General features: G+C 46.4%; 1 protein-coding gene across 1 annotated transcript in view; it reads left to right on the forward strand.

Moving 5' to 3' along the window:
• epb41l5 (erythrocyte membrane protein band 4.1 like 5) overlaps positions 1 to 25,714 on the forward strand; it is a 59,229-nt gene that overhangs the window by 14,963 nt on the left and 18,552 nt on the right. The window contains exons 9-21 of the mRNA XM_084179291.1: positions 376 to 463; positions 662 to 750; positions 875 to 965; positions 5,892 to 6,061; positions 7,405 to 7,511; positions 9,312 to 9,330; positions 12,079 to 12,115; positions 12,333 to 12,460; positions 21,213 to 21,373; positions 21,696 to 21,787; positions 22,736 to 22,870; positions 23,114 to 23,178; positions 23,960 to 24,073. Coding sequence (XP_084035417.1) covers positions 376 to 463; positions 662 to 750; positions 875 to 965; positions 5,892 to 6,061; positions 7,405 to 7,511; positions 9,312 to 9,330; positions 12,079 to 12,115; positions 12,333 to 12,460; positions 21,213 to 21,373; positions 21,696 to 21,787; positions 22,736 to 22,870; positions 23,114 to 23,178; positions 23,960 to 24,073 — 1,296 coding nt within the window. The remainder of the gene's footprint in view (positions 1 to 375; positions 464 to 661; positions 751 to 874; positions 966 to 5,891; positions 6,062 to 7,404; positions 7,512 to 9,311; positions 9,331 to 12,078; positions 12,116 to 12,332; positions 12,461 to 21,212; positions 21,374 to 21,695; positions 21,788 to 22,735; positions 22,871 to 23,113; positions 23,179 to 23,959; positions 24,074 to 25,714) is intronic.

Consider the following 25,714-nt stretch of genomic DNA (forward strand, 5'->3'; position numbering starts at 1 on the left):
CACCTATATTATTTGATCACCCTTGATGTACTGTGGCTGGGGTATTCCCAGGAAGGGTTAGGTGCAGTTATTAGTTTTTATTGATTTTAAAGCATGTGTCAGTGTGGGCCGGTCTTGACCGGTGGTTACCCTGAGGTTACCTTGATGTAACAGATGCTAAATCTTGACAGTGCTTGCTCTTTAACCTGGAACACATGCATGAGCTACCTGTGATGTATGACTTCGTCATGGTTGAGATTTTAATGTCACCTATATGATTTATAATCAACAGTCGTGGTTAATCTCAAGAGTCAACATTCTTTGTATGTGACCTTATCTCACACACACCTCATCCCCTGTTTAACCCAGTATTCTGCCTCTTCTGCTCTGTCCCAGGGGCCAGATGCCATCGCAGGCAGAGATTAACTACCTGAACAAGGCCAAGTGGCTGGAGATGTACGGGGTGGACATGCACATGGTGAAGGTGAGGACAACAGAATGGGAGTCTCTCCAGCTCTCTCTCGCACTCTCTGTCTCTTTTCTGTCTCTCTCTCTCTATGCCTCTTGCTCTCGTGTTATACAGGGCTGTACTGGTATGAAAACAAAACGCTAGTGGAGATTAAGGATGGTGAGTAACATAAACGGTGACACTGCGCTGAATGGGTGTCTACTGTCCCTCCAGGCTCGAGATGGTAATGACTACCAGCTAGGACTGACCCCCACCGGAGTGCTGGTGTTTGAGGGAGAGACCAAGATAGGCCTGTTCTTCTGGTAAGACCATTGGCCATACTTGATCTCTACCTGTGTCTCTACTAGTTCAAGAACTAGTGGGTGTTGATCACTATCTCTTGTTTAACTGTCCCTATAATTGTGTTTTTCCATGTGTGTGTCTCAGGCCCAAGATCACCCGTCTAGACTTTAAGAAGAGCACACTGACCCTGGTGGTGGTTGAGGATGACGGAGAAGAGGCTCAGGAGACAGAAGAGGTAATGAACCAACCCTCCTCTGCCACAAACACACACAGTGGGGGTAGCCATGGTCCCTACTCTTACCTCCGACTCTTTACTACTGGGCCCTCTTCCCGTACACTTATCCACCCACTCAGACTCAGTCTCTCTGCTCTGAGGGCCCTAGTGTAGCTGGGGATTGTTTGTTCCGCCTGGGTCTGAATCTGACCTATCCATGCATCCATCCATATCCTGTTCTGTTTATCATGCTGCATCACTCTTTCTCTTCCATCATGCTGTTCTGTTGTGCTACCTTAGTGAATTATAGTGGCTGGTGTTGAAATGCGGTCCATTTTCTCCCACTGCTTTTCAATACAACCCAACGCCCCTGTACTTTTCTGTACAAGCTCCCGTCATTGCGGAGATATCCCTGCAGTTTTCCAGTCTCATCATGAATGGTCCTAAGGTCACTTGTTACTTAGTCATAGATATCATTTTCAGTAAATAGACTCTGTCATTCAGTTTTCAGTCAACGGATAGTTGATTACTCATGCTCTTTATATTGTGGTAGCGCTATTTGAAATGTGTAGCCTATACTCTCTGACCCTGTTTCTGTTCTGTTCTGACCAGATCATGTCAGTAAAGGCAGTTACTTTGTTCCAGTCCAATAAAACGGCTTTGTATTGAAATGAAAATGAAAACCCCTTATTATAGTACACCACCGGAGGCTAGAGCAGAGCTGTACAAAGCTGCTTTTATAACAATGTGCTGTGGTGGGGTGGGCCAGTCCTACATGGAATGTACTTAGTTTCACCTGTAGCAGGGATACAGTCAAGGAGGTAGGCGGGCATGCGGGGAGACAGGCGGGCGGGCATGCAGGGAGACGGGCGGGCGGGCATGCAGGGAGACGGGCGGGCGGGTGGGCAGGCAGGGAGACGGGCGGGCAGGCAGGCAGGGAGGGAGGGAGGGAGGCAGACTGGCAGGGAGGGAGGCTGGCAGGCAGGGAGGGAGGGAGGGAGGGAGGGAGGGAGGGAGGGAGGGAGGAAGGCAGACTGGCAGGGAGGGAGGGAGGCAGACTGGCAGGCAGGGAGGGAGGAAGGCAGACTGGCAGGCAGGGAGGGAGGGAGGGAGGGAGGCAGACTGGCAGGGAGGGAGGGAGGCAGACTGGCAGGCAGGCAGGGAGGGAGGGAGGCAGACTGGCAGGGAGGGAGGGAGGGAGGGAGGGAGGAAGGGAGGGAGGCTGGCAGGCAGGGAGGGAGGGAGGGAGGGAGGGAGGGAGGCTGGCAGGCAGGCAGGGAGGGAGGCTGGCAGGCAGGGAGGGAGGGAGGGAGGGAGGCTGGCAGGGAGGGAGGGAGGCAGGCAGGCAGGCAGGCAGGCAGGCAGGCAGGGAGGGAGGGAGGGAGGGAGGGAGGCAGACTGACAGGCAGGGAGGGAGGGAGGGAGGCAGACTGGCAGGGAGGGAGGCTGGCAGGCAGGGAGGGAGGCAGACTGGCAGGCAGGGAGGGAGGGAGGGAGGGAGGCAGACTGGCAGGCAGGGAGGGAGGGAGGGAGGCAGACTGGCAGGGAGGGAGGCTGGCAGGCAGGGAGGGAGGCAGACTGGCAGGCAGGGAGGGAGGGAGGGAGGGAGGCAGACTGGCAGGCAGGGAGGGAGGGAGGGAGGCAGACTGGCAGGGAGGGAGGCTGGCAGGCAGGGAGGGAGGCAGACTGGCTGGCAGGGAGGGAGGGAGGCAGACTGGCTGGCAGGCAGGGAGGCAGACTGGCAGGCAGGCAGGGAGGGAGGCAGACTGGCAGGCAGGCAGGGAGGGAGGCAGACTGGCAGGCAGGCAGGGAGGGAGGCAGACTGGCAGGCAGGCAGGGAGGGAGGGAGGCAGACTGGCTGGCAGGCAGGGAGGGAGGCAGACTGGCAGGCAGGGAGGGAGGGAGGCTGGCAGACTGGCAGGCAGGCAGGCAGGGAGGGAGGGAGGGAGGGAGGCAGACTGACAGGGAGGGAGGGAGGGAGGCAGACTGGCAGGGAGGGAGGCTGGCAGGCAGGGAGGGAGGCAGACTGGCAGGCAGGGAGGGAGGGAGGGAGGGAGGCAGACTGGCAGGCAGGCAGGGAGGGAGGCAGACTGGCTGGCAGGGAGGGAGGGAGGCAGACTGGCTGGCAGGCAGGGAGGGAGGCAGACTGGCAGGCAGGCAGGGAGGGAGGCAGACTGGCAGGCAGGGAGGGAGGGAGGCAGACTGGCAGGCAGGGAGGGAGGGAGGGAGGCAGACTGGCTGGCAGGCAGGGAGGGAGGCAGACTGGCAGGCAGGGAGGGAGGGAGGCTGGCAGACTGGCAGGCAGGCAGGGAGGGAGGCAGACTGGCAGGCAGGGAGGGAGGGAGGGAGGCAGACTGGCTGGCAGGCAGGGAGGGAGGCAGACTGGCAGGCAGGGAGGGAGGGAGGCTGGCAGACTGGCAGGCAGGGAGGGAGGCAGACTGGCAGGCAGGGAGGGAGGGAGGCAGACTGGCTGGCAGGGAGGGAGGCAGGCAGGAAGGGAGGGAGGGAGGCAGACAGACTGGCAGGATGCAGACTGGCAGGGAGGGAGGCAGACTGGCAGGCAGGCAGGGAGGGAGGCAGACAGACATATGGGTAAGGAGGGAGACAGAGGGAGGTAGGCAGGCAATAGCTGAAGCAGCCCATGTAGTGTAGACGTTTGCAATCAGCTGGCTGTCTGCCTCAACCCAGGAATCAGGATGTGCTCATTAGCAGCTAAGGAGAGCTGTGTGAGGAGGGCATTTAGAAAAGAAACATTGTCTGCAGGACTGCTAATGTGTGCTCTGAACTAGGACGTTTGCGTAGCTGTGAGGGTATGTGTGTGCGTGTATGGGGATTAGTATAGCCTAGGTCAGTTCTGAAGCAGAGGAATATCCTTGAATTTCCACACACCTCTAGGACGATATGTTTTGTCTATCTCCGAGGCTGCCTGGCTGGGCTGGCTCATCTCCAGGGATAGTTAATTAAAGCGTAAGCTCTTTCCCTCAGGCATCTGTGGCATCCACAGCCCTTACAGCAGCTCCTAGCACTCCATTAAACCAGGCTGTAGAGCTGTTAACATGGAAACACCCCCCGCCTGGCTGGGCCGGCACTAGACAGGCTAACAAGGCTTTGGCACTGGTTGTCTTTCTGTCTGTCACCTACACACTGCTGAACACCTGGGAGTGAGAGTTCTCTCCATGGTCAAAGATACTTCACCTTGTCAAGATGTTTTCAGACATCTAAAGTCATTTGTTGTGTGGATGCAGTTATACGCTATACCTCAAACCCAAATGATTTGGGAAAGAACTGAATGAGGTTTATTTGAAGCAGTAGTCAAAGGAATCGTACAATACATATTACATGGATGTGACTCGTACTATGCTATAGTGTTGCAACATGTACAGTATGTAGATGGAATCCCCTCAGAGAGGAAAGGCTAGACAGACAGTGTTGGAATGGGACAGTAGACTAGTTCAAATCATGACTAGTAGTTGATGGGGACTGCTGCTCAGCCATTCTGACAGGTGACCACTTGGAATGTGTTGCACCATCGGAATGTGGCCAGTGTCTTTACTTTGGGACATTTCACTAATCTCTGATGTGTGTGCATGTCTATGGAGGATGTGTGGGGGTCTGTGTGTGTGGGGGTCTGTGTGTGTGGGGGTCTGTGTGTGTGCATGTCTATGGAGGATGTGTGGGGGTCTGTGTGTGTGCATGTCTGTGTGTGTGCATGTCTGTGTGTGTGTGCATGTCTGTGTGTGTGTGCTAAGCCTATGCACATCCTGTGTGTGTCCGACACTGGACTGCACTTTCTCTCTCTCAAAGGTATTCTGGTTCTCATCTCCCGAGGTCTTTGTTTTCACGTCTTAATCCTCTGTACCCTGTTCCTGTGTCTGAATTAATGAAGCAGTGTTAGTAGAGCACTGAATAGGGCTGGCTAGCAGCAGGACAGAGCACTGAATAGGGCTGGCTAGCAGCAGGACAGAGCACTGAATAGGGCTGGCTAGCAGCAGGACAGAGCACTGAATAGGGCTGGCTAGCAGCAGGACAGAGCACTGAATAGGGCTGGCTAGCAGCAGGACAGAGCACTGAATAGGGCTGGCTAGCAGCAGGACAGAGCACTGAATAGGGCTGGCTAGCAGCAGGACAGAGCACTGAATAGGGCTGGCTAGCAGCAGGACAGAGCACTGAATAGGGCTGGCTAGCAGCAGGACAGAGCACTGAATAGGGCTGGCTAGCAGCAGGACAGAGCACTGAATAGGGCTGGCTAGCAGCAGGACAGAGCACTGAATAGGGCTGGCTAGCAGCAGGACAGAGCACTGAATAGGGCTGGCTAGCAGCAGGACAGAGCACTGAATAGGGCTGGCTAGCAGAAGGACAGAGCACTGAATAGGGCTGGCTAGCAGAAGGACAGAGCACTGCTGAGAAAGTTGCTACGCTGGCATAACTGATTAGGACACGAGAAGGGATTTAATTTGCCTCATCGAGGCCTGATGGAAAATTGCATTCATGAGCAAGTTATTGGAAACTGCACTGCAAGCAGCTTCTTCTCTGCCTGGCCATGCACTGACTCAAATGAAGGTTGGAATCACAGGGAATAGGGTTGTTTTATATTGTCAAGTTCATCCAAGGAGACATACTGTACTAACCCGTTCTTATTGCAAAATACATTTGTGTTCAATGAGCTTGTCTGAATCCATAACCGACCAGTTAAAACATGTCTACAACCAGACATATTTTTCCTGGCCAGCATATGCTGTCCTATGGCCAGTTTTTATTCTGGAAAAACATTAGGCCCTAGTTAGTTATAACATGCATGTATTATCCCACTGTCTAGTCCTACCACTGCTTCATGTCAATGCGTTTCCTCTGTCTCCCGGTCTCCTCTTGCTGTGACACTGATAGAAAAGTTATGCTAATGCTATGTTCCTGTCTGTCTCTCTCTCTCTTTCTCTCTCTCCGTCTCAGGGTAAAGAGCAGGAGCACACGTTTGTGTTCCGTATGGACCACCCCAAGGCCTGTAAGCACCTGTGGAAGTGTGCTGTGGAACACCACGCCTTCTTCCGGCTCCGCGGCCCCGTCCAGAAGGGCTCAGCACGCTCCGGGTTCATACGCATGGGATCACGCTTCCGCTACAGGTAGCTATTGAACAGCATATGTACACTACACTCTGCTTAGCATACTACTAACAGTATTCACTCCACACTACACAAGTCTCCACACAATTCAATCCCCAGTTCATTTTTATAATGCATGTTTCATCAGCTTATTAAAATTCCAACAATTTGCACATAAGACAAATCCACAGATTATAATTGTAATAGGACTCAACCCACCATATGCGCTCGTTAAGCTGACTGTGCCTAGTGAAACTGGCTAAACTTCCAACATTCAACTTGGCCCGTTGTGTAATAATAAGTTGTCCTGCTGCAGTGTAAACTTCGGACTGCTGAAACAGCAGCTGCAGGCTCTCTCTGGGGCCTTGTTGTTTCAAGGTGGGGTATTTCTAGTTGGATGGTTACAGAGTTCAGCAGGGGTCAGTCCCATATCCCAACACCTTGTCGAGGTGTTGAGCACTGAATGCCACCCTGGGGGTATGAGGGAGGGCTGGGGGTGAAGGATGGGAGGGGACAAGTAACGGCACACTGCACTGGTACACCCTCTGTTTATCTTTTCTCTGGAGTACCCCAGCGGTGGTTACAACAACACTGCTTCTCTGTCTGCTCCACTCTACCACTTGGCTATAGTCCATATTGCCAGGTGTGTTTCCATCCTGACCATGTGGCCTGACCAGTCAAAACTCTGGGATCAACCTAAACCATTCTCAGCGATTTTAAGGAATCTGATCACTTGCTGCCTGTGCCTTTGTGTTTTCATGTAGTCTCTTTTATTTGTTTCTCTATCTGAAGTCTCTTCCACAAACTGAACCTGACTCCAGGTCAGACACTCTTACCCTCTTTTTCTCATTACAACCATTACAATTACATGTGGTCAATTTCCAAGGCTCGCTAGCTCTTTTCATTTTAACAAAAGCTTTTCAGGGTGTCTGTCTCTGTTTGAATACAAGCTTTCTCTTCAGCTGGATCTAGCTAAGGATTTTCAATATGTTTAAGTAATTAACTAAAACAGTTTCCCTTTGTGGAATCTGAGCCCCAACAGATTCCACAAGTTCCAGTCATTATCTGAATCAGTCCTGGCAGTCTGAACCTCCCTATCTCTGCCTGTTTTCAGTCTTCACTGGGCACTCACTGCCTGACTGTTCCCTGCCTGGTGGTGGGTTGGTTGGTTTCACTCTCATTCCCCCTCCTCCTTCCTGTGTGTTGTTCTGGGTTGTATTCACTAGGAACGAAACCGAATAAAAAGGGCAGAAATGGGGAGGGGACTACCTGAACTTGTCCAATAATAAATGCTTGTTTACATTTCCCATTGTAAACCATTTTGCTACGGTGTGTACTAACGAATATGACCCTGTTATCCCCAGTGGGAAGACTGAGTACCAGACCACCAAGGGCAACAAAGCCAGGAGGTCTGCATCGTTTGAGAGGAGGCCCAGCAGACGCTACTCCAGGAGGACCATGATGAACCGGGGTGGGTGGATACACAATTTATACAGTACACACACAGTGTAATATATCGCTTATGGGTCTTATGGGTCTTTCTATAAACTAGGGTACCAGTGAGGATTTCCTACACTGGACAACTTGTTACAGCTGTTGATAAGGCATTTATAATAATCAACCAATTTCTTAATGTCATTACATTAATATATAAGGGGATTCAATACAATTCACGAGTTGATTTAAAGCCTATGTTTAACCCTTTATCATAGTTGGTGTCTGGATGGATTTGTCCAAAATTGTGTGACATAAAACATGTACTTTTCTGTCCTTACATTTATGGCAGTGTAAGTTGTCGTTATACCATATATTAAGCATTCATCAGTTAAATTAGACATTGACCTTGTTAGAATCCTGGATCTAGTTGTCGGACAGTTTTTTTGTATAGAGATCTCAGAATTACAGCGTAAGTACGTGTCTCCTTATGTTACGGTGTGTAAACAGTTTTCATGGGCACACAAATCCAAAATGATATATGCGATTGCAAAATCGAATGCTTCTAACTGAAAGAGTCGCCTTACCTTAATACTTAACCTAGATCCTGGCATTAACTTGGTTCTTCAATAATTATGCATGATACTTGTTGGATGCGCATTTGGGTTCCAGCAATTTTTCCGAATGACTGTCAAGTGACAAACAGATTTTGTGATAGCACTGGTTTAAGTGAGGAATGTCCAAAATATGTTTGTGTCTCATTCGTTACAAAGACAGTTGTGCCTGGATCCATGTTGGATCTAATATCCCTAGCCAATTAATGTTGATCATCTGTTGTCTGCAATGAGTTCTGGATATAATGACAACAAATTACATTACCTAGTGGGCTTATTCACAATATGATCTAGTAATGAAATAACATGACAAATACATGTTTTCCATGTTACACCTGCAATTAAAAAAAAAGGGGCTTGAAGTAGCTTACTTGAATTTGGAGCTCAGGACTGCTTGGAAAGTCCTTGTAATTATTGTAGCCAATTTATAAGTTCTCCTGCTCCCTTATAATTATCAGTGAATTTATTTATGATCAGTTTTTGTGAGAGATGTGGCCACTTTCGGTTTTTTCCCGCCACTTCAGTTGAAGGGTGTTCAGATAAAACCACGTGCGGTTATTATGAGGACGATAACATTTAATGTTGGCTTCAACTTGGCTTTCCATACAAATATAGTTTTTTGTCACTTTCTCATGATAAAAACAGTGACGGTGAGATGAATGCTACCGTTACTAATGGCTTTATTATGTGTGCCTGCGTCGGCCACATTGGCTACAGAAACATCACAGTGCATCCAATCTATTTATTCAGGCAATGTCCACATTATTTTCAGATATTTTAGAATGTAATAATGAATATCAATGCATTGGCAAGGCCAAAAAACCTAATTGTTCTTAATGTTATTGGCCTACTTTTTTTGACACTTTTTGCTTAAGGGGGGAGGTTCTATATGAGGCCCTATATGTATAATTATATAAATTATACAATTGTATAACATTGAGGTCCTTGAAAATTACAATTAAGTGCTTGAAAATGTCCCTGAAAGTCCTTGAATTTGACTTGCCAATGTCTGCATGAACCCTGCTTAAAGGATGCATGTTCCTAGGCCTATGTTGTATAGGTAGAGGGCAATTTGCATATATTCAATTTGCATATTCACAAAATGTTTCAAAGCATTATTACATTTTTATCCCAGTGTCACACATTGGCCTCATTATTTATAGAAAGACCCTTATACATCATACCTGACTCACTTTGATGTTCTTTCTTGTATTATTTCCCAGGAGCCAACAAGCCCCAAGAGTAAGTAAACATTTTTTCAGAACTGAATGTTTGGAATGGGCACTGATTAGTGATCCATGAGTAATCTCTTCCTCTAGCTGTTTATTATGGATATCTCTCCTCTGTCGTTGTGTGTAAGACTTGACTCATCTCAGTGTGATAAACATGACACACACACACAGTGAGAGACGTGCGCGCACACAAACTATATCAGAGTTTGTCACACACAGTCTGTACCCCTCTGGTGTGTAACCTCCTCCAGGCTTGCCTTCCGTTGGGGGTCTTTATCTCTCCTGTGTGCTGGGGAGGAGAGTACTGGTTATCATCACAACCACACAGAGTTCTCACAGTCCTCACTGTGCTGTCTGCCACAATAAGTTATTGCTCTCTGTACACTGTCTGTGATCAGTGTGCGTTATGTTTTCTTCCAAAGAGTTATTTGTGTGTGTGCTTCTGTGCTCTTTCAGGTAGTGACCTTTTTACATAGCAACAGCAATAAAACTTTGGGAATGAAATGTATACAGTGCCTTCGGAAAGTATTCAGACCCCTTGACTTTTTCCACATTTTGTTACGTTACAGCCTTATTCTAAAATTGATTAAATTAATGTTTTTCCTCATCAATCTACACACAATGCCCCATAATGACAAAGCGAAAAAACAGGTTTTCAGAAATGTTTGCAAATTTATAAAAAAATACAAAACTGAAATACCTTATTTACATAAGTATTCAGACCCTTTGCTATGGGACTCGAAATTGAGATCAGGTGCATCCTGTTTCCATTGATCATCCTTGAGATGTTTCTACAACTTGATTGGAGTCCACCTGTGGTAAATTCAATTGATTGGACATGATTTGGAAAAGCACACACCTGTCTATATAAGGTCCCACAGTTGACAGTGCATGTCAGAGCAAAAACCAAGCCATGAGGTCAAAGGAATTGTCTAGAGCTCCGAGACAGGATTGTGTCGAGGCACAGATCTGGGGAAAGGTACAAAAAAATTCTGCAGCATTGAAGGTCTCCAAGAACACAGTGGCCTCCATCATTCTTAAATGTAAGAAGTTTGGAACCACCAAAACTCTTCCTAGAGCTGGCCTCCCGGCCAAACTGAGCAATCGAGGGAGAAGGGTGACCAAGAACCTGATGGTCACTCTGATAGAGTTCCTCTGTGGAAATGGGAGAACCTTCCAGAAGGACAACCATCTCTGCAGCACTCCACCAATCAGGCCTTTATGGTAGAGTGGCCAGACGGAAGCCACTCCTCAGTAAAATGCACATGACAGCCCGCTTGGAGTTTGCCAAAAGGCACCTAAAGACTCTCCGATCATGAGAAACAAAATTCTCTGGTCTGATGAAACCAAGATTGAACTCTTTGGCCTGAATGCCAAGCGTCACATCTGGAGGAAACCTGGCACCATCCCTACGGTGAAGCATGGTGACGGTAGCATCATGCTGTGGGGATGTTTTTCAGCGGCAGGGACTGGGAGACTAGTCAGGATCGAGGGAAAGATGAACGGAGCAAAGTACAGAGAGATACTTGATGAAAACCTGCTCCAGACCTCAGACTGGGGCGAAGGTTCACCTTCCAACAGGACAACGATCTTAAGCACATAGCCAAGACAACTCAGGAGTGGTTTCGGGACAAGTCTCTGAATGTCCTTGAGTGGCCCAGCCAGAGCCCAGACTTGAACCCGATTGAACATCTCTGGAGAGACCTGAAAATAGCTGTGCAGCGACACTCCCCATCCAACCTGACAGAGCTTGAGAGGATCTGCAGAGAAGAATGGGAGAGCTCCCCAAATATAGGTGTACTAAGCTTGTAGTGTCATACCCAAGAAGACTTGAGGTTGTAATCGCTGCCAAAGGTGCTTCAACAAAGTACTGAGTAAAGGGTCTGAATACTTATGAAAATGAGATTTCAGTTTTTAAAAATAAATATGCAAACATTTCTATAAACCTTTTTTTGCTTTGTCATTATGGGGTATTGTGTGTAGATTGGGAGAGAAAAAACTAAACAATTTAATCAATTTTAGAATAAGGCTGTAACGTAACAAAATCTGGAAAAAGTCAAGGGTCTGAACTTTCCGAATGCGCTGTATATGTATAAGCTGGAAGTAGAAGCCTAAGTGTTTACTCCAATTAGGGAGTGGTGGTAGGGTTAGGGGAAAATAATCAAGGAGAATATATTTAAAATAATATATATTTACGCAAATAACAAATATATGGGGGATTGGAAATGACGCAGACAATTACATTGATAGAAGCCACAATCTATCTGCAATGTTAGTTGATCTACCCCTAAAAGAAACTTGGGAATGAGTAATGGCGAATGTCATGGAGGGAAGGGGTAGGCCTAATTATAGAATACAATAAGCCTGACATCCTCTTCTCACCATTCGTCATGTTCATGTTATCATGCATCAGGGTTATATCATGTGACAATTACGTAATAGTTAGTTAATTAGCAATGATGTCATGACTGGGATTGATAATGCTCACTTCAAGTGGATTGTCATGGCAACGAGTGATTAATCAAAGGCATAGCACTCTGTGACATTGCATGCCAAAAGCATGGGTCCTCCATAGCAGCCTTGACATGGCAGCCATGTCTTATAGTGAAAGGAAAGTGTGAAATGTGATTTGCTTCAGGGTTATATCAACATAAGCTCTTAAGGCTGAAAGGTCAAACTGTTAAAAAAAAAACAATATGTCCATTGACTGTTGATTTTAATGCTCTCTCTCCTCTCCCACCTCTCCTCTCTTTACCAGTCAAAACAATGGAGTGAACCCCAACAAAGACGCTAAGGTATGTTGCGCTCCTCTTCTTGAACTGGACAGACACTAGTGGCAAAGAGCTGGTTTCCCAGACACATTAAGCCTGGTATTGGACTAGGTAGCACTTTCTATGGAGAATCTCTATTTTTTATACTAGAACGAGGCATAATCTGTGTCTGGGAAACCGGTCTTTGGACTCCCACCCATGGTCCAGTGTCCTAACCCCTGCCCCTCTGTGTCTCCCCCAGCCCCTCCACATCAGAAGCCCCTGGTCTCTTCCCGTGGTCAGCCCTGCTCCCTCAGCCTCCACCAGTAGCCCCATGGAAATCGAAACCCTCCCCAGGAGTCCTGGCGGTGGCCAATCAGAGAAGAGGAGGTGAGCCGCTCGCTGTTCTAATGCCATAAGAGCGTTAAGCTGCCTAATCTGTCCATCCTGCTGTAACTTGGTACTGGGTGGTTGACACAGAGCCTGCATCCCAAATCACACCCTATTCCTATATAGTGCACTACTTTTCATCAGGGCCCATTTTTTATTGTCACATACAATGCCTTCGGAAAGTATTTAGACCCCTTGACTTTTTACACATTTTGTTACGTTACAGCCTTGTTCTAAAATTGATTATATTGTATTTTTCCCTCATCAATCTACACACAATACCCCATAATGACAAAGCAAAAACAGGTTTTTAGACATTTTTGCTTATTTATTAAAAATATTAAACTGAAATATCACATTTACATAAGTATTCAGACCCTTTACTCAGTACTTTGTTGAAGCACCTTTGGCAGCAATTACAGCATTGAGTCTTCTTGGGTATGACGCTACAAGCTTGCTATACCTGTATTTGGGGAGTTTCTCCCATTCTTCTCTGCAGATCCTCTCAAGCTCTATCAGGTTGGATGGGGAGTGTCGCTGCACAGCTATTTTCAGGTCTCTCCAGAGATGTTCAATCGGGTTCAAGTCCGGGCTCTGGCTGGGCCACTCAAGGACATTCAGAGACTTGTCCCAAAGCCACTCATGCGTTGTCTTGGCTGTGTGCTTAGGGTCGTTGTCCTGTTGGAAGGTGAACCTTCACCCCAGTATGCTGTCCTGTGCGCTCTGTAGCAGGTTTTCATCAAGTATCTCTCTGTACTTTGCTCCGTTCATCTTTCCCTCGATCCTGACTAGTCTCCCAGTCCCTGCCACTGAAAAACAGCCCCACAGCTTGATGCTGCCGCCACCATGTTTCACCGTAGGGATGGTGCCAGGTTTCCTCCAGACGTGACGCTTGGCATTCAGGCAATAGAGTTCAATCTTGGTTTCTCATGGTCTGAGAGTCTTTAGGTGCCTTTTGGCAAACTCCAAGCGGGCTGTCATGTGCCTTTTACTGAGGAGTGGCTTCCATCTGGCCACTCTACCATAAAGGCCTGATTGGTGGAGTGCTGCAGAGAAGGTTGTCCTTCTGGAAGGTTCTCCCATCTCCACAGAGGAACTCTGGAGCACTGTCAGGGTGACCATTGGGTTCTTGGTCACCTCCCTGACCAAGGCCCTTCTCCCCTGATTGCTCAGTTTGGCCGTGCGGCCAGCTCTAGGAAGAGTGGTTCCAAACTTCTTCCATTTAAGAATGATGGAGGCCACTGTGTTCTTCGGGACCTTCAATGCTGCAGACATTTTTTCCCCAGATCTGTGCCTCGACACTATCCTGTCTCGGAGCTCTACGGACAATTCCTTCGACCTCATGGCTTGGTTTTTGCTCTGACATGCACTGTCAACTTTGGGACCTTTATATAGACAGGTGTGTACCTTTTTCAAATCATGTCCAATTTGAATTTACCACAGGTGGACTCCAATCAAGTTGTAGAGACATCCACATAGCAAAGGGTCTGAATACTTATGTAAATAAGGTATTTCAGTTTTTATTTGTAATACATTTCTAAAAACTAGTTTTTCGCTTTGTCATTATGGGGTATTGTGTGTAGATTGCTGAATTTTTTTTTTTATTTAATCAATTTTAGAATAAGGCTGTAACGTAACAAAGTGGGAAAAATCAAGGGGTCTGAATACTTTCCGAAGGCACTGTACACCGGAAAGTTGCAGTGAAATTTTGTTATACAGGGTCAGCCATAGTAGTATGGTGCATCTGGAGAAAATTAGGGTTAAGTGCCTTGCTCAAGGTCACATCAATAGGTTTTTCACCTTGCCGGCTCAGGTATTCGAACCAGCGACCTTTCGGTTACTGGCCCAATGCTCTAACCACTATGCTACCTGCACTCCCAAAAGTAGTCAAAAGTAGAGGGAATAGGGTGCCATTTGGTATGCACATGGAGGCTCTGCCTAGTGCCTGCTCTGCTCTGGGACAGCTAGTGACCAGACGGGATACCTGGGCCGTGTTCATTAGGCAACAATTGGAAGAAATTGGACTGCAACAGGAGTGGGACTACCTGGACTTGTTCAATAAGAAACACACATTTTTGTTTTCCCTTGAAAAATGTTTTGGAACGTTTCCCATTGCATGCCCTAATGAACATGACCCTTGCTGCACTATGCACATCCTGGAGCTCTCAGGAAGTAGGGTGGTGGTGGTTTTGTCTGTGTGTGTTTGTCTGTGAGGATGGGGTACAGTGAGTGACTAGAATGTGAAGGGGGTGCATGTTTGGCAGTGTGCTCTGACACTGAGCAGATGGCTAGTGGTGGTAGTCCTGCTACTGCTGCATTGCTGCTGGCCATGGCCCCCGCTGGCTTGGCAACAACAAACTCTTGCTCTTCTAAGAAATACCTCATCCCTTTCCTCAACCCCCTCTCTTCTCCTCTTCTAAACTTTATCCCCAGAGGATTACTGCGCAACGAAAGGGGGTCTGCTTTAACTTCCTGAAATATGTCTGTTTCCTGTATTTGGTTGACTTTGAAGCTGTTCTCTTTTACGTTAAATCCCCATTTTAAAGCTCTACCTTTTTGTTCTAGTATGATGATGTACTGAAACCAAACAGGCCTTTTCTAAAGGCAAGGTATGTACCCTCCAAGTTATCTGTAGATTTGCTTTAACCAATCAATTTCTCTGGGCCTTCTGGGTCCTGTGATTCAGGACTGGTGACTGTCTCTCCTGCGGTAAACAAATAATCTTCCAGCCATGGTAATGCTTGCTCTCTGTGCATTGATCCTCCTTCAATACCAACCCAATCAGTGTAGATGTCATCACAGCTATGCCAATACTCTAGTGACCTTTGGTCTCTTTCCATGACCACCACTTGTTGTGATCTACTAATGATACTGTACACTTCTCCTCCTCCCCCTTTGTAAGTGAAATTTAATTTTGCCTCAATACCTGACATTGCTGCGGGGACTTCCTTCCATTCAGCCACGAGCATTAGTGAGGTTGGATGCTGATGTTGGGCGATTAGGCCTGGCTTGCAGTCGGTGTTTCAATTAATCCCAAAGGTGTTCAATGGGGTTGAGGTCAGGGCTGTGTGCAGGCCAGTCAAGTTCTTCCACACTGATCTCAACAAACCGTTTCTGTATGGACCTCGCTTTGTGCACGGGGGCATTGTCATGCTGAAACAGGAAAGGGCCTTCCCTAAACTGTTGCCACAAAGTTGGAAGCACAGAATCGTCTAGAATGTAATTGTATGCTGTAGCGTTAAGATTTCCCTTCACTGGAACTAAGGGGCCTAGCCTGAACCATGAAAAACAGCCCCAGACCATTATTCCTCCTCCACCAAACTTTACAGTTGGAACTATGCATTCGGGCAGATAGGGTTTTCCTGGCATCCGCCAAACCCAGATTCATCCGTCGGACTGCCAGATGGTGAAGCGTGATTAATCACTCCAGAGAACGCGTTTCCACTGCTCCACAGTCCAATGGCGGCAAGCTTTAAACCACTCCAGCCGACGCTTGGCATTGTGCATGGTGATCTTAGGCTTGTGTGTGGCTGCTCGGCCATGGAAACCTATTTCATGAAGCTCCCGACGAACAGTTCTTGTGCTGACGTTTATTCCGGGGGCAGTTTGGAACTCTGTAGTGAGTGTTGCAACCGAGGACAGACTATTTTTATGCGTTTCAGCACTCGGTGGTCCCGTTCTGTGAGCTTGTGTGGCCTACCACTTCACGGTTGAGCCATTGTTGCTCCTAGACATTTCCACTTCACAATAATAGCACTTACTGTTGACCGGGGAATCTCTAGCAGGGCAGAAATTTGACGAACTGACTTGTTGGAAAGGTGCTATCCTATGACGGTGCCATGTTGTAAGTCACTGAGCTCTTCAGTAAGGCCATTCTCCTGCCAATGTTTGTCTATGGAGATTGCATGGCTGTGTGCTCGATTTGATACACCTGTCAGCAACGGGTGTGGCTGAAATAGCCGAATGACCTAATTTAAAGGGGTTTCCACATACTTTTGTGTATATAGACTTCATTACGTTGTTAATGCAGTACTTTAGCCTAGTTGTTGCCGGTGTGTTTTGCTCTGCCACAGAAATAAGTCTAAGATTTGAATATAGCAACGACTGAGGAAAGATAAAAATGTCAGCCCCGGCCTATAAAAACTTAATTCACACTTGGTGCATATTTCATGACTCCGACCAAACAAGCCTGAAGCGCTCGGTGTAAACAGGCGATTAGAATTTAATGGAAGTTTACTGAAGGCCAGGAGATGTCTTCAGAATCACTTCATAGGCGCTGAGGCGATCAGATCAGGTGGTGGCAACTAAAATCCTCCTGTGATCTAATTCACCGTCAGTGGTAACTAGCAGGTCAAACATCAGTTCTGTATACATGCATGTATCTTATCTATGCTACTGAGGACGGCAGGGTTTAGTCTCACACACTTTCTCCGCAATAACCTGGGGACCATTGAACAATGTTTGATCTAATAATGAATCCCTTTGTTGTAAGGCTAGAGCAATACACTGAGTGTACAAAACATTAACAACACCTGCTTTTTCCATGAGACTGACCAGGTGAATCCAGGTGAAAGCTATGATCCCTTATTGATGTCACTTGTTAAATCCACTTCAATCAGTGTAGATGAAGGGGAGGAGGAGATGTGTTAAATAAGGAATTTTAAGCCTTGAGACAATTGAGACATGGATTGTGGATGTGTGCCATTCAGAGGGTGAATTGGCAAGACAAAAGATTTACGTGCCTTTGAACGGGTTATGGTAGTAGGTGCCAGGCGCAGCGGTTTGTGCCAAGAACTGCAACGCTGCTGGGTTTTTCACACTCAACAGTTTCCCGTGTGTAACAAGAATGGTCCACCACCCAAAGGACATCCAGCCAACTTGACACAACTGTGGGAAACATTGGAGTCAACATGGGCCAGCATCCCTGTGGAACGCTTGCGACACCTTGTAGAGTCCATGGCCCGACGAATTGAGGCTGTTCTGAGGGCAAAAGGGGGTGCTTCTCAATATTAGGAAGGTGTTCTTAATGTTTTGTACACTCAGTGTATGTACATGTAGCATGTTATACCTCTGAGTAAAGCAAGGTTTTCAAGGGAATTTTACTGTAAGGAGATTCAGAAACACTTTTAATGGAGACTATGTAGTAGAATTGAAGGATTTAGATCAGTCAGTGAAATTATTTACTGGTAGGCTATAGCTTCTACTTACTGTTTCCTAATAGCAGCTGTGGCCATAGCACAGTGGTAGGTGGGGAATTCACATTGATAAATGAGGCAGGGATTTGGCTGGAGCTCTGCATCTGATCATGTGGAGCTGACACACACACATACCAGGACCAGAGCATAGCCTTTAAGGACTAGTATCATGACTAATTTGTTTACTGATAGGGGTTTCAGAGGTCAGGCTCACTGAATAGTTAATTTGTTACTGTGTGTTTTTCAGGGGGTTTTGGTTTTGTTCCTTCCTTTAATTTGATAATCTCTTGCAATGATTCATGTTGAGATGAGAATTTGTTTGTTCAGTTACTGGCAATTAAGTAGACCTGCTAGATACATTCCTTAGGTTCTGTGCTGACTGCTTAGCGGTCCTGGCTTTACTTTGGAAGATATTCAAGATAACGTCATTGGTTGCGGTTTCAGTTGTTGAGCATTCACATAAGTGAGTAATAAGATGTAGGTAAGGCCTGTGTTCATTTTCAAGCCCTAAGAAATGGAATCTTACAGAAGCATAGGAGTTGCAATGAATTGGTCATTAGGTTACACCCCCCTCCCCACCCCAACCGGTGGTTGATTCTACATACTAACCTCAATCAACCCTTTTCTCCCTTCATCTTCTCTCACCCTCAATTCACCTGCATTAACCTCGACCGAACACACTCCCACTCACTCATCTGCCTGCTTTTCCACTAATCTAACCAACGCATGACAACCGCTTCAGCATGCAACACAAAAAGCACATTTATAGCTAGCTAGCTACCGTAGCTCCACGTTTGCTTAAGCCTGGTTTAGTTTATTTGCTGTCAAACTGTCCAACATGTCTCTGTTTGATGTGTAATGTCATCTTCATCTGAGTCCCCATCTGTTTTCCTGTTACCACCTCTTTGACCTCTGTTTCCCACTCAATAATACACACCTCATCATCCACCTTCTATAGAAGTACTGGAAACATATCATATTAAGAATTCAAACCCCTAACTAACATATACATGATTAGTAAAGCAGCACTGGCATGCATTTATTTAGCTTTTTAATCCCGTCTCTTCTCTAAAGAGAGGTTAGCCTAATGTATGGGTATTAAGAATGTACTATTTCTCCTTTTGAGTTGACTGAAGTGCTTGTTAAGCGGCATGCATAAGTATGAGAAACGCTCCCACATTGGTAGAGATGTTTCCTGTCTGCCTATAATCTGTGATTTGATATGCAGTGCTTCCATTCCACTGACATAGTTATGTTAGTAAAACACACTGAAGAATGTCAAGATTTTTCATGTGTCATAGAGATCATAATGGAGTGATATGTCAATATAATGTATGTAGTGAAGGAGCTGATGTAGGGTCTTTCCATCACTCAATAGGTTCATTTCAGCCTTTTCAACAGCAATGGTGACAGTGTAATTGGAAACAATCTCAAACTCTTTCTCAATGCTATCGTAAAACTATCATGTAAGGGAAGGCTAGCTTCAGGACATCCAGTTCACCTCTCTCTTGTACTTCATCACATAGTTTGCAGAAAGAATAGTCACACACAACAGATAGTCACTGAACACCTAATACAGGCAGGTTAAGTCCTATTCTGTACATTCTGCTATATTTCCTCCCTCTCCTTATCTGCTCTGCCACTCCCTCTCTTCCACACACTCCTCTTTTTGACTTCTACATTCCTCCCATCTTGTGTTAACTGTGCCATACCTCCTCCTCCTCTCTTTTCCTTCACCTTTCTGTCCAGGCCACTCCCCCCTCTCACCACCCAATGCTGACCCTCTCCTTCTCCTCCTGGAGGTGGGTTGGCGGACACCACTGGACCTTATCACAACCCTTCCCCTGTCTCACTAGCCTAATCTTCAACAAGAGACCGACCAGACAGAGACAGAGCTCTGTGGCTCTGAGCTCAGGTGACGTCACACTACCTAGACTTGTTCACTCCCCCGTATACCTCCTCCTCAGTCAACCACTGAAACTGCCATGCCACCCCCCACACCCCTCCCCAGTGAAACTTTCCAGGGCTGGCAAGATGGTACCGAGGGAAAGAAAGATTGACAATAACCAGCCTGTTGACAGGAGCCAAGAGGAGACCGAGAGAGAGCCTGAACTCACTGGACCACTGTTCTGTTCCATTATAGACAGACATCTATCTCTCTGAAGAATGACTTTATATTATCCAGGGTTATTAAATGTTCCTTTTTGGCCTTCACTGCCCCAAGCAGTTGGTTTTATCTGTTATATTTCATATGACTGTCTGCTGTCTGTGTCTAGTCTTAATCATCCAAAGATTTGATTCAACCCACGTTTTATGAGTGTTGATTTTTATCTATGTTGGTATGTTTTATGGATCTGCACGTTTCTAATGTCTAAATCTTGCCTTTTCTATGTTGAATTAATCCACAAATTATGAATACAGATAGAAGATGGAATTAAAAACTTATAACAGTGTACTGTTAGTTCCTAGCTGGTTAATTTGAATGTTCTCTATTATTTGTAAATGTTGACACTACTGGTACTTGCACAGCTCTACCAATGAAGATGATTTTTTATTTTAAATTAGCTTCCTGTTTACATTAAGTCATGTGACCAAATATTGTCTCTGTATCGTACTTTGAGACCTTTTGATAATGAACAGCAATAAAAAAGAACTCCACTTGTGAGTAGGCAGTTGTTTATGGTTTCAGTGTAGAGGGTCTGCACTCAGTTATTATTATGCTTATTTATTATTTTTCTAGAGGCAGCAAGTGCTGTTTGTGGCTGAAATATGGCCATGCTGTCACACTGGTCCCTGTGGGCTAATTATTAGCAGCAGGCAGCATGTTCTTTACCATGAGGGAGGGAGGGAAGGTGTCTCCTCTGTGAAAACTGAAACCAGTTGTATCAAAGCTTCTTACAGCCTGTAATCTCACTGCAGTCACTTATGGAATGTGTCTCACTAGCTAGTACACCTCCCCCACTGTCTACTCCCTCTACCCCTCTCTCCCTCCCTCCCTCTCCAACTCCATTCTCTTGCCTGTCTCCCTTTCCCTCCCAAACTGTCTGTGTGTGTGTGAGAGAGAGATTTTTCTAAGACCATCGTTCTCCCGACGTGGAGTTTGTATGGATGAGGCCCATGTCATCTAACATGATGCCTGGTGTGTCTGGTCTACAGGTCTTAAGGCAGTATGTGTGGTAATATTCTTCTAAGCTTTCACCAGGTCACACTTCCAGGCCCTCTGATGGAGGGAACAAGCTATTTCGTCATTCCCATACAGTGTATTCTTACTTGCGCTAACTTGAGGGCTGATAAAGCAACTTGAGTTACAATCGTAGTTATGGATATGAGGGCATTTCTTTCATCCATGTTTACCTGAGTTGGAGCCAGGTTGACTCCTGCATGGTGCTGAGCCTCATGCACTGTCAGTATGGCAAACTCTTCAGTCTTTGTCTTCCAGAGTGTTCAGGTAAGTCATACTTATGTTAAGGCCCTGGGTTTTTCCTGACCCTACATGTTGGTGTATCAGTGTGTGCCTCTGTCTGTCCTCATGTCCTGCCCTCCTCTCCCCCCTGCAGCATGCCGCTGCCCCTCGTAGCTGATCTGCTGGAGACATGCATCGATGATGTCATCCAGACACCTGTTCCCATGGTGACAACAGGTCTGCCTGAGGAGGCGGGGCCAAGCATGGCAGCCTCCGCCCCCAGCCTCACAGCAGACGACACCGTCTCTCTTGCCGGTGAGCTTACACACACACACACAGACAACAGTCATGCAAATACTAGGCTTACTGTAGATAACCGTAGTAGTAACAACCTCCATAAAAAGTACTCCCCCTTGCAAATTAAGTTATTTGGTAAGGTTGTATAATGTTAAGAAGAACAAAGGCATATTTTGTAATGGGAGGCTGAGTACACCAAAAACGGTCAAATTTTTTCTCCAATGTTATTGAAATGGAACTATGAAATGTATTCAATAGTTAGATTTTCTCTGTGTGCTCCACCAGGATTGGTGTTGGTGTATGTGCTGCGAGTAAAGACTTGTCTGTGTTTCTCCCACAGAGGCGGCAGCGCGGCTGAAGCAGCTGGAACTAGACAGTGCCCCGCTCCCTGTCCCTTCCAGAGCTAACGTCAACCTCAACATGAACAACCAGGTCAGTGCACTGAGCTGGGTGAGGGAGAGAGAAAGACAAAATGAAAGGGCGGATAGATTCTACATGCCCTCTGTGCTCAAATACGCAGAGACATGCATACTGGGTACACTCTCAGACACATGCACTCACACTACCAGGAACACAGACACACCACACTCTAAAGGGGAAAAAGCCTGGTTAGTGTCACTCACGCGAGCAGCGCTGCATTATAACATATGGGAACGGGAGCAGAGAGCTGCATGGACAGTCTCTGGTGGGAGTGGGACAGTTTGTCAAAAGCAAATGTGGGATGATATTTTATTTTGTATGTAAGGGCAGGGGGTTTGCCACTAGTTCTCAGGGAACCTAATGGGTTCCATATGCTGAGGCAAACAGTAGGTAACTATGACAGGCTAATGTATGGAAACAATGGCAGACAGGGAGCACCCCAGCTGGGTATGGGCTGGGGTGGCGAGCCATTGTATGGCAAGGGGGGCACAGTGTATCTGACTGCTCATAAAAGTTATTGGTAATTTGACAATGGTTACTAAAGTGTGACACTTCCTCATGTGTGCATCTGTGTATATTAGAAGGGTATGGCTAGTTTTAGGTACTAGTTTTCGACTATGCGTCGCAAATAAACATTTTCTGAAATAGTTGCCGCCCGAATGTGGGAGGCCAGACAAGATGTGAAGCTCCAACCTCCCGCCTCCTCTCAGCCTATCAGACCTCTCTTCTGTAATTTTACTATGTTTATTTCTCTTGAGAGAGGTGGAGGGCAAAGGAGACCACCTAACTACAATCTTTCCAGGAAGTGAATGACAAATAATGTAGCCTAACTCATCCATGTCCATGTCCATGTCCGTCTGTGTGTCTGTGTGTGTGTGTGCGCGTGTTTGTGTCCGTCTGTCTCGTTGTCCGTCCGTGTGTCTGTCTGCACGTTTGTGTGCGTGTGTTCCCCCCCACAAGGAGGACGTGGTGAAGCTCACAGAGAAGTGTCTGAACAGTGTGGGTAGCAGCAGCAGCCCTGTGCTCGCTCCATTGCGCCCCCCAGATGACCTGAAGAGCAACATCCTTAAAGCTCAGGCAGAGGCTGCCCTCAAGGTACTTCACTAGCACTCTGTCAGTGGACACTCAGAAATGATCTTGGTTCAACATAGAAATTGCATAGGGATGCTTTGAATTCTTAGATGTAGATGAGGATGTGTTGTATGAGTACTGTAAACCCTTGGATTACTTGGAATTTTGATACAGCTGCAATTTTATGTTTGAAAGACATGCAATCAGGCATATTGATTCTTCTAGACCTCTACTCAATGTACTGATGTTCTGTGCTGTATGCTTTAGGGATCACTGGAGGAGCACGTTGTGATCGGGGACAAGAACACCAACCTACAGGAAGCAGCAGCCAGGTGAGTGAGGTCACAGAAAGACACTATGGTTGTGTTCCTAGTCTCTACCCTTCACACAGAAATGTGCAGTCTTTCGCTCCCCCTCGTGCATTAAGAGCATTGGACGACCAGGCTTTATTGTACAGTATTTGATGACAAAGGAAACCCCTATCTAGGAATGATGGGCGGCTGGTAGCCTAGCGGTTAAGGGCGTTGGGTCAGTAACCAAAAGGTCACTGGTTCGAATCCCCAATCCGACTAGGGGAAAAAACATCTGTGCCCTTGAGCAAGGTCCTTAACCCTTGTCGCTCTGGATAAGAGAGTCTGCTAAATGGCTAAAATGTAAATAGATGTCACCAAGCCTCCGCTGTCTCCATCTCCCTGAGCCACCCCAACACTCCACAGCCAGCCTCAGCCAATCATAACCTCCCTGCCGTTCAAGGCCATTAACGGCTAGAATATTAATGAGGACTCTTAACATAATTATGTTATGACATCACTCCCTGAATCAACAGCTCATTCCCAGGGGCTGACCACTTGTCTGTGGGGCTGGACTCTTGCGGTTGATAGACAGTAGTGGTTCTTGCATAGAGGTAAAGATTTGTTTTGAAAGAGCTCAAAGCAAACAATGTGCACAACAACAAGAATTGATGCAACTTGTGTAATATAGTACAGTGTGACTCACCAAACTGAAACTGTGACTCATTGAAAATCTCAATTAGCCTCTACAAATAGTGAATGTCTAGGCTGAGTTTTGGTGTGGTGTAGATCTCTCTAAATGTCCGCTGCTCGTCTGTCCCAGGCTGAAGGTGCGTAGTGGGCGTATGGGCAGCAACTCGTCTCTGACTGGACGTCCTGAGAGACAGGAGTCATGGGACCTGCTCAAACCCACACTGCTGACCAATGCTGGGGCAAGGTGAGACTGGAAAATAAAGACCTCACACTCACTACAGTGCTATGAAAAAGTATTTGCCCCCTTTCTAATTTTCTCTACTTTTACATATTTGTGATACTGAATGTTATCAGATCTTCAACCAAAACCTAATATTAGATAAAGGGAACATAAGTGAACAAATAACACAACAATTACATTTTGATTTCATTTATTTCATAAACAAAGTTATGCAACACCCAATTCCCCTGTGTGAAAAAGTAATTGCCCCCTTACACTCAATAACTGGTTGTGCCACCTTTAGCTGCAATGACTCCAACCAAATTGTTGATCAGTCTCTCACGTCGCTGTGGAGGAATTTTGGCCCACTTTTCCATGCAGAACAGCTTTAACTCAGTGACGTGTGGGTTTTCAAGCATGAACTGCTCGTTTCAAGTCCTGCCACATCATCTCAATTGAGATTAGGTCTGGACTTTGACTAGGCCATTCCAAAACTTCCAATTTGTTGCTTTTTAGCAATTTTCATGTAGACTTGATTGTGTGTTTTGGATCATTGTCTTGCTGCATGACCCAGCTGCGCTTCAGCTTCAGCTCACAGACGGATGGTCTGACATTCTCCTGTAGAATTCTCTGATACAGAGCAGAATTCATGGTTCCTTCTATTAAGGCAAGTCGTCCAGGTCCTGAGGCAGCAAAGCATCCCCAAACCATCACACCATGCTTGACCTTTGGTATGATGTGCTTACTGTAGAATGCAGAGTTTGGTTTTTGCCAGGCATTACTGGAACCATGAACTTATGAAAAGGATCAGGCCTGCCTTTTGAACGTTTTTTCTATTGTTTTTTTTTGTGTTCTTGCTTAATTCTTCTTGAAGTGCCTTTGACGGTGCCTATGGGATGCTAATCTCCCTGTGTGTGCATGCGCGCTTGTGTGTGTGTGTGTGTGTGTGTGTAAAATGGTGTATGCGTGTGAGACGGAGGGAGGGAGTGGGCCACACCCAGATTAGACGGGGCCACCTGTCCCGTGTTTTCCCGGCCATAGGGTACCACGAGGCAGCCTCATGCACTCAGGATTACAGCTCCATCTGAGAGAATCATTTGAGGATATATACTGTATGTTACTACTTAGTTTCTAGTAGTTTTTAAGAGTACTCGAGGACTGGAGTTGGGAAACACGGTGGTAAGCTATTAGGCTATATGTCGCAGTACTCAAGACAAAAGCCCTTGTTTCTACACAGCTCTCTGCTGCTATCTGGTGGAGCATATGAGTCATGCGTGTGCCCATGTCACATGACTCAATTCTGCCTGGATACATATATTTTAGGGATGTGCATCTTTCCCTTTTACATCTACATTTTAGTCATTTAGCAGACGCTCTTATCCATCTAGATATTAACATTAAAATAAATGTGTACTATATATATATATATACATACATACATACATACAGTGAGGGAAAAAAGTATTTGATCCCCTGCTGATTTTGTACATTTGCCCACTGACAAAGAAATGATCAGTCTATAATTTTAATGGTAGGTTTATTTGAACAGTGAGAGACAGAATATAACAACAATCAATCAGAAAGATTTCTGGCTCCCAGGTGTCTTTTATACAGGTAATGAGCTGAGATTAGGAGCACACTCTTAAAGGGAGTCCTCCTAATCTC

This window comes from Coregonus lavaretus (genome assembly GCF_964263955.1).
Source record: "Coregonus lavaretus genome assembly, chromosome: 16".
Classification (NCBI taxonomy): domain Eukaryota; kingdom Metazoa; phylum Chordata; class Actinopteri; order Salmoniformes; family Salmonidae; genus Coregonus; species Coregonus lavaretus.